The sequence below is a fragment of the Palaemon carinicauda genome, chromosome 20 (assembly GCF_036898095.1).
Source record: "Palaemon carinicauda isolate YSFRI2023 chromosome 20, ASM3689809v2, whole genome shotgun sequence".
Taxonomy (NCBI): domain Eukaryota; kingdom Metazoa; phylum Arthropoda; class Malacostraca; order Decapoda; family Palaemonidae; genus Palaemon; species Palaemon carinicauda.
Window position 1 is genome coordinate 80729184 of NC_090744.1, and position 10000 is coordinate 80739183.

General features: G+C 37.3%; 1 protein-coding gene across 1 annotated transcript in view; it reads right to left on the reverse strand.

Annotated features, from left to right (window-relative positions):
- Positions 1-416: 416 nt before the first annotated feature.
- LOC137659922 (uncharacterized) overlaps positions 417-10000 on the reverse strand; it is a 24469-nt gene continuing 14885 nt past the window's right edge. The window contains exons 3-6 of the mRNA XM_068394688.1: positions 5299-6336; positions 4261-4875; positions 1106-1283; positions 417-488 (exon numbers count right to left, since the gene is read on the reverse strand). Of these exons, the coding sequence (XP_068250789.1) occupies positions 417-488; positions 1106-1283; positions 4261-4875; positions 5299-6336 (1903 nt within the window). The remainder of the gene's footprint in view (positions 489-1105; positions 1284-4260; positions 4876-5298; positions 6337-10000) is intronic.

The following is a 10000-nucleotide window of genomic DNA, read 5'->3' on the forward strand; positions in this document are numbered from 1 at the left end:
ACCAGCCTTCCATGGGCTCACTGTCATGATTTTAATTAGGCCCCTAACCACCCCAATCTCCTCTCACCAGATGTCTTTCCTCCTTTCATTTTCCGAGCTCCTGCTATCCACACAAGTACTTCTCTTCAAGGTATGTCGACCACTGACAACACTTTTCCTTGTTGGTGGACGGTGGTGATTTGCAAGTTCCCGACTCAGGAATTTGGTTCAAAACTGGCTAGCCGCTATGACATGTTTGGTGCAGGAATGGGTTTCGGGTAAAATAAACCTGGTAGGGAGATGGGGTCTACTTATGCTCCTCACCAAGTTCCAGGCTTTTCTGAGGTATAGGACTGTCGTAGCTAACGACCGGCCTATGCATTATGTATCAGATGTGACCCCTTCACAGGCCTCCATACTGGACACGTAATTTGGTGCTAAATGCCATTCTTCTTTCTGGACCCTCCTGGACTATTGGTTGTTGACACCAAGACGTTTTCCTGGGTGAACTGTGGGTAAAGTACCTACATAGGTATTCTAGCTGCATGTTAAATTGGGGTTAGCGTTTGGACGAGGAGAGGGAAGGCCAGACAATGGCGGCACCTAGTCGTATGATAGGAGTAAGAGGAAAGGTGTACAATTATAGGTTAATGATTGACTTTGGAATAATTAACTACACATGACATACAATATGGACACAATTGAAAGGATAATTTAAGGGGGGAAAACATTAAAAATAAGCATATCTTACAACTAAAAGTAATACAAAGTCTTTTTTTATAACAAAAGCATAAAAACATTATATATAAATCTGGCCTATCAGATGTTAACGTAATTTTTCAGTTTTTAGTCAACCTTGTGATTTTGCTAACAATTGATATTAAGGCATTTAGTATTTAAGTATTTTTCTTTAAGGAAATTTGTATCTTATATATTACAAGTTATAGTGTGGTGATTTTGCGCCACCTCCCCGGTCGTTAAAGTTTTCGAATTACCCTTTTAACACTCGTTTATTTTTTTTTTTTTTTACGTTTTGGGCACGTGACTGGAGACCTCGTTGAGGGAGGTTATAAGAGACAGTGCTTGTGTTTGGAAGAGCAGTTCGGGTTTTCCACAGAGGCTATACCCTTTTGACCTGCAGCTGCCGCATTTGGAAAATTTTATCAACGCCTTTGGACGTATTACGAGTGCTGTCCTTCACAGGTACGCTTCTGGCCACCTGCGGTGTTGCGTCCTGCTTGTATTGCAGGTGATTTGTGCCACCTGCGGTCTTATCTTGCTGCCACCTCAGTGGAAGATTTTTCCTGAGGTGTGGGAGCATTCGCTTCTCAGGACGTCTTGAAATTTACTGCAGCTGTGGGGCCCTTGATGCCCGTCAGGAGGCTAGTAGGGAGAAAGATCCCAGGTAAGCGTTCTTATTTTGTATGGTCGTGCAGGACCTCTCGACTCCTCCTTCCTGGTGCTTCTGTGTTCTCTGTTAGAGTTTTGGAATCAAGGCCTACTGTAAGGAAAGACGTGTGTTATTCTGGGATCACGGACTCCCATTCTGAGTGTGAGGAGATAATTTTTTTTTTTTTTTTTGTTACTCAATATAATTTTTATGTAGATATATACTATAATAAACCTTTGGAACAGTCTTAATTTGTTGCCACTTTTGGTTGGTTTTGTTATGATTCTAAATTCTATGAAGTTAACAGCCCCGTGGCTTTTATATTATTGTTTATATTATTAAGTTTAGATTATAAATATAGGTAGGAGATTAAGTGTTTTCTCCCTGTTACTCTTCGCCTTCCTTCACCACCTCTTTAGTTATAGGTATTGTTTATTATATTCATTTTGATCTGGCCAGTTATGTTATGTATGTTTTGACGTATTTGTATGCATGTGTTTCTCTCTTTTATATCTGTTTAGGGTTTAGTTTTCAGTAGTTAGGAATCCCAAGGGATTATTTAAGGACTAGTGTTTGTCCTTGGCAGTCACAATGTTGACTTTAATTATATTTTGTTTGTTAATAAATATTGTTGGGTTTTCCTGAGTGTATTCGTCTCCATTGACCATCTTTTGCTAGATACTATGTAACAACACTGAGTGTGCATCCTTTAGTGCAGACAAACCTGCACCACCGACCAACAAGGGTTGTAATACGGCCATTCAAGCAGAAGACTGACCGTATGGTTTGTAATGCTCGACTGGAGCGGCGCTCTGGTCCTGTGAAAAAAATGACCCCACATGCTCCAGATTAGCCTGCTTATCTCTAGACAGGATTGAGCACCAGGAATACGTCTACATGGTTACGATTTTTGTACTTAGTACATTACAGGGTACCAAGTACAATTGGTAGCCTACATCTAATTTTGAAAATGCCAAATTTTGGTACTTATTACTTTCTTTATTTACTTCATATAAATCTTAGCAATCTGACTTGAAATAATATGAAAGAACATGATAGGCATTCTCTGTCGGTCCTACGTGGTGGTGATTTGTCCGATACTGTGTTAATGTACATATTTCTCTTGAAGTCAATATAGGACTACTTTTTTTCCGTTTATCCATTTTCCAAGAGTCCAAGCGCCTCTGGGAGAAATATAGTGGAAGGATTTTTGGACCTTTCTGGAGATTTTCTCATGCTGAAGCACTACTACACTTTTAATTAGGCACACTTGTTTTCACGTTCATTTATAAAAATTTGAAGAGGACTGTTTACGTAGGGAGAGGGAAAATGTAATAGGGATATACATTGGTCAATATAATTACCGGTAGCTACTTAATTTATCGTTTATCCATATTACACATCTTCGTTTTTTTCATGAAAAGAATTTATAACACTTGATAGGAATATTTATTTTTTTCCTTTTCTTCAGTGTCTGTTTATTATCAGAAACTCCGGATAGCAAGGTTGGTAGCGTCGCGGATCTCTATTAACCCTGGATAGGTACGCTCCTCGGACACCCCTTTAAGGGTATACTCGGACGCGAACGACCCCGACGCCAAAAAAAATTCTTGAAAAATCAGTTTTTGCAGTAACCTCTTTTTTTTCTTTTGCCAAAAAAAACTTCAATGAATGCTTAAAACTACTGTAAAGATAAAAACTACTCATCTGCATAAAAATAATTTATTATAAATATTTAAAAAAAAATAAGTAGAAAAAAAAAGACCTTACATAAAAATTCATAAAAAAATAATTTTTCTCCTATTTACAAAAATAATTTTAGGGATTGAATCTTGAATGTCTAGGACACATCTTCCTATATTTTGGATGAAATCGGACTCATAGAGGTGAAGATCTGAAATGAGAAAAAAAGGATAACTTTTTTTAGCCAAAAAAATGTGTCCAAATTTCATGAATTTTTTTAGGTACCCAAATGAAATCCGAATTGGCTAATTTTTTTATGGAATAAACACATGTTATCCTAGAATAGAAATATGTAAAAAAAATCTTCATTATTTTGTAAATTACATTTATATCAGGGGCCATATCTAAAGGTAATTTTTTGAGTACTTAGAAATTTCGTAAAAAAAATACCTATATATAATATATAATATGATTTTATGCAGGTAAAAATATACCAAAATATCACAAATTTTATAGGGAACAAGAATATATATATAGATATGGCAACTTACGCTTCGGATATGTCCACAAAATGGCCGCCAACCTCACTGACTCAGACTCCCTGTTCTGCCTCCTGAAATGTAGGAAGGGTATGTCAATTTCAAGGTGTTATTTACTAATCTAATTATTCTTGGATATACATAAAAATTGTATGGTGGGTTGCTGGATGAATGTCGATTATTTTACGAATATAAAATTAGAATGCTGACCCCCAAAAAAAATTTGAAGGGAAATAAAATCGAAAAAAAAGAAAATTGTAAATCAATAATAATATTTTCGGTAATAAAATTTGATGATATTCAATCAAAAAAGAAGTAAACAAAATTTTCATGTTGTAACTTACAAATAACGCTGCGTTACAGTTTGGACAGACGCTACAGTTTGGACAGAGGACACTCTGGTGGTCCAGACAAACAGGACTCTTGCACAGGAGACAGGCAGTGTTTGTCTTGCGGTCGTCCCTAGGCGGGCAGCTGTGACAGCGAATCCTTTTAGGGAGTTTTCTTTGGCCAACGGGAATTCGACGTCTTGGTGGGACCTGCTCAGGTATCTTGAAAGTATCCACCATGATTTGACGGAGTCCTTTCGACAAACTGTGTGACGTTAGATACCGATGTATTGCCTGGGGAGCACACAACTCGTAGGCGATATCTCTGAGGAAGGTTCGCTTTGGCACTGGCTTGGTGAAAGGCATGGACGTATAGAGAATATAAGAATTGACCATTATTATATTCAATATCCCGTAAAAGAGAGTCATAGGCCAGCGTCGTGACTTACGAATACAACTAGATGTAGAACACATCTGGTCGAATGTGTCTACACCTCCCTTGGTCGCATTATAAAACATCTGAATGTCGGTCTTCCTTTTTTCGACTTCAGACGGATCATGATGCAGGGAACTCAACAGCATCACCTTCTTAGTCCTACTAATTTGCTGACACTGTAGAGTTAGATTGTGTTCGTAATTGAACACTGCCACTGACTCCTTTGGGGGAAGCACCTTCTCCGTAAGTTCCTTAGGAATATAAGGCTTTTGGCGAATGGTGCCACACAAATACATGTCCTTATCCAAGAGTGACAAAGCAAGCGGTAGCGTCGTGAAAAAGTTATCCGTCGTCACTGTGCGGCCACTTCTCTGAAAAGGTGCCACAAGATCAGACGTAAAAACTTCTCCAAGCGTCGATCCTCTAGGTATCTGGACAGTGTCCTTCCCCAAGTACGCAATCGCATTACACATGTAATGCGTATCGGCATCACACGCCAATACAATCTTGATACCATATCTAGAAGAAGGGAAATGGAATTAGTAACTAATAAAGGTAAAAAGATAAAAAAAAATTAAAAAAAATACACAATATACAATTATATTACTAATCAATATAGTAATAATAATAATAAAATAATAATAATAATAAATATATAATAAAAACATTTACAAATACGAAAGATAAATTATCAGTTATATAAATGAACAAGTTATACATAGATAGAGATAGAATAGATGATATATTATGATTTAGATATATAAATCATATAGCAAGTTCTTTACTTCACAAAATAGATATATATATATATATATATATATATATATATATATATATATATATATATATATATATATATATATATATATATATAAACAATTTTTTATAATTTCAAAACAATAATAACATGTGCAAATATAAAAAACAAAGAATTTTACTTACTTAGCAGGTTTATTGGGTATGTACATCTTGAATGGACAGCGCCCCCGGAAAGGGACAAGCTGTTCATCCACAGTCAGATGTGGTCCTGGGGTGTAATTGTTTCGACAATTGGTCACCACGTGATCGAAGAGTTTTCTAATGGGTGCAAGGCGATCCACTTTCACCCTCTCTTGTCTGGTGGCCGAATCATCGAAGCGAATTACCCTCACCAACAGGGTGAAACGACGCTCATTCATAGTACACCTGTACAAAGGATTTCCCTCTGTGAGGTTCCACATGTCCCACGTCGGTGTATGGTTGTCCGCCCGCACTGCCGTCATTATTAGGATACCAATAAACGCCTTCAGTTCCCTCAGGTCAATGTCCCTGAGGGCAACGTTGCCCTTATGATGATAATGACTCCTCAATAGGGCAAGGCGTTCATTAGAATACAAAACAACCTCGGCTAACATGCGGTCGGTCAAAAAGAGAGAGAAAATGTCGGACACTTTGCTCGTTCCCAACGTGAGAGAAGTGGGACCCCCAGGCTCAATCCTTGGTGTGAACATATGGGGGAGGGTGGCATTTGGGTCTCTATGCCAAACGGTACAGTCGCGACCTTTCACCGATTCAGCATCAATGTGGGTGATTGCCGACCCCCTGGCTGCCTGTAGATCCCCCCTTCTCCTCTTCCTGCTTCTCTCCTCCACTGGCGTGAGCTGAGGTACCGGTACCGTTACTGGGGGGGGGGGACCACGTGAAGTCGATGGCACAGGACTTGTTATCGTGCTGACTGGGACAACATGAGAACCCGAAGCCCCAACCCCCTCTTCCTCCCCCACATCGTCGTCGGCTTCTCCATCACCATTCCCTAAGGCGACAATCTCAGGATTTTGGGTCACCGCCTGTTCCTCCTGTTCCTCCCTGACCTCCTGCTCCAACTCATCGACATTGATGAATTCGTCGTCACTGATGTCATCAACCTCCAAAGCATCATCGACATCACTATCGAATTGCTCTAAGAGCTGATTTATGGCATCCAAGCCCAAAGATTGTCTCCTGCTTGCCATTTTGATATCTGCAAAGAATGAGAAAAAATTAGAAATACGCATTCGATGAAAAATGGATCCCCTACCAATATATCTGAGGCAAAAAACAATGTCATGCATGGGTAGCCAGATCATCTAGAAAAACTTTCCAACACTATAAAAATATAAGTTTTACGACAAAACTTGCCAATTCATTACGGTAACATGACTAAGCAAAAAAATGCAAAACAAATAAAAAAGGGCACTCTATGAAAAATAGCAACGTGCTAATGGTGATCCCTTCAGAAAACAAAAAATTCAGCCACGTGCTAGGAAAACCATCAAGGCACATTTTCCGACAAATAAACATCTAAATGAATCATTACTCTGTGATAGTTACTTAGTACGTAGTAATTTTGAAAGAAATGGGAAAAAACGAAAAAATAGCAAACACAGGAAAATCGAACACATACCTATATTATTATTAGCCAAGCTTCAAGCCTAGTTGGAAAAGCAAGATGCTCCAAGTAAGGGCTCCAACAGGGAAAAATAGCCTAGTGAGGAAAGGAAATAAGGAAATAAATTAATGATGAGAATAAATTAACAATATATCATTCTAAAAACAGTAACAAATATATACGCCATATCTGGCTAAAAAAAAAGAAAGGTATGGGTAGCCAGATCATCTAGAAACACTTTCCAACACTATAAAAATATAAGTTTTACGACAAAACTTGCCAATTCATTACGGTAACATGACTAATTAAAAAAATGCAAAACAAATAAAAAAGGGCACTCTATGAAAAATAGCAACGTGCTAATGGTGGTCCCTTCAGAAAACAAAAATCTCAGCCACGTGCTAGGCAAACCATCAAGGCACATTTTCCGACAAATAAACATCTAAATGAATCATTACTCTGTGATAGTTACTTAGTACGTAGTAATTTTGAAAGAAATGGGAAAAAAACGAAAAATGGCAAACACAGGAAAATCGAACACATACCTATATTATTATTAGCCAAGCTTCAAGCCTAGTTGGAAAAGCAAGATGCTCCAAGTAAGGGCTCCAACAGGGAAAAATAGCCTAGTGAGGAAAGGAAATAAGGAAATAAATTAATGATGAGAATAAATTAACAATATATCATTCTAAAAACAGTAACAAATATATACGCCATATCTGGCTAAAAAAAAAAAAGATAGGCATGGGTAGCCAGATCATCTAGGAACACTTTCCAACACTATAAAAATATAAGTTTTACGACAAAACTTGCCAATTGCTATGGTAACATGACTAAGCCAAAAAATGCAAAACAAATAAAAAGGGGAACTCGTGAAAAAATGGTCAACATTCTAATATACGGCATCTCAGATAAAAAAAAAAGAAATGCACGTGTTAGCCCAACCATCAAGGCACACTTTGTAACAAATACACATGAAAAAAAAAATCAATACTATATGGCAATTCCGTACGCTGTAGTAAATTTTTACAAATATTGAAAAAAACAGAAATTGGCAACCGCAGGAAAACACGCCACACGCCGATAGCATCTACGGCGTACCTGACAATAACAAAGTCACGCATGGGTAGCCAGATCATCTATACACACTTTCCAATGCTATAAAAATGAAAGTTTTTCGATACTATTTGCTAATTTCTCACGGAAAAATGACTTAGCCAAGAAATGAAAAAAACTGAAAAAGGGACACTCTATGAAAAATAACAACGTGCTAATGGTGATCCCTTCAGAAAACAAAAAATTCAGCCACGTGCTAGGAAAACCATCAAGGCACATTTTCCGACAAATAAACATCTAAATGAATCATTACTCTGTGATAGTTACTTAGTACGTAGTAATTCCGAAAGAAATGGGAAAAAACGAAAAAATAGCAAACACAGGAAAATCGAACACATACTTATAAATATACGCCATATCTGGCTAAAAAAAAAGATAGGCATGGGTAGCCAGATCATCTAGAAACACTTTCCAACACAATAAAAATATAAGTTTTACGACAAAACTTGCCAATTCATTACGGTAACATGACTAAGCAAAAAAATGCAAAACAAATAAAAAAAGGGCACTCTATGAAAAATAGCAACGTGCTATTGATGATCCCTTCAGAAAACAAAAAATTCAGCCACGTGCTAGGAAAACCATCAAGGCACATTTTTCGACAAATAAACATCTAAATGAATCATTACTCTGTGATAGTTACTTAGTACGTAGTAATTCCGAAAGAAATGGGAAAAAACGAAATAATAGCAAACACAGGAAAATCGAACACATACTTATAAATATACGCCATATCTGGCTAAAAAAAAAGATAGGCATGGGTAGCCAGATCATCTAGAAACACTTTCCAACACAATAAAAATATAAGTTTTACGACAAAACTTGCCAATTCATTACGGTAACATGACTAAGCAAAAAAATGCAAAGCAAATAAAAAGGGGCACTCGCGAAAAAATGGCCAACATTCTAATATACGGCATCTCAGATAAAGAAAAACACATGCACGTGTTAGCCCAACCATCAATGCACACTTTCGAACAAATAAACATGAAAAAAATCAATACTAAACAGCAATTCCTTACGCTGCAGTAAATTTTTACAAATATTGAAAAAAACAGAAATTGGCAACCGCAGTTAAATACCCCACATACCAATGTCTACGGCGTATCTGACAAAAACAAAGTCACCGATGGGTAGCCAGATCATCTATACACACTTTCCAATGCTATAAAAATAAAAGTTTTGCGATACTATTTGCTAATTTCTCACGGAAAAATGACTTAGCCAAGAAATGAAAAAAACTGAAAAAGGGGCACTCGCGGAAAAATGGCCAACATTCTAATATACGGCATCTCAGATGAAAAAAAACACATGCACGTGTTAGCCCAACCATCAAGGCACACTTTCGAACAAATAAACATGAAAAAAAATCAATACTATACGGCAATTCCTTACGCTGCAGTAAATTTTTACAAATATTGAAAAAAACAGAATTTGGCAACCGCAGTTAAATACCCCACATACCAATGTCTACGGCGTATCTGACAAAAACAAAGTCACCGATGGGTAGCCAGATCATCTATACACACTTTCCAATGCTATGAAAATAAAAGTTTTGCGATACTATTTGCTAATTTCTCACGGAAAAATGACTTAGCCAAGAAATGAAAAAAACTGAAAAAGGGGCACTCGCGGAAAAATGGCCAACATTCTAATATACGGCATCTCAGATGAAAAAAAAGACATGCACGTGTTAGCCCAACCATCAAGGCACACTTTCGAACAAATAAACATGAAAAAAAATCAATACTATACGGCAATTCCTTACGCTGCAGTAAATTTTTACAAATATTGAAAAAAAACAAAAATTGGCAACCGCAGTTAAATGCCCCACATACCAAGATCTACGGCGTACCTGACAAAAACAAAGTCACGCATGGGTAGCCAGATCATCTATACACACTTTCCAACACTGAAAAAGCAAAAGTTTTGCGACACTATTTGGCAATTTCTTACGGAAAAATGACTTGGCCAAAAAATGCAAAAAACTGAAAAAGGGGCACTCGCGGTAAAATGGTCCTCGTGGTGATGAACGGCATTTCAACTAAAAAAAAAATCATGCACGTGGTAGCTAAATCATCCACCAAGAATTTCCACATCCGATAACCTATACAAGTTGCA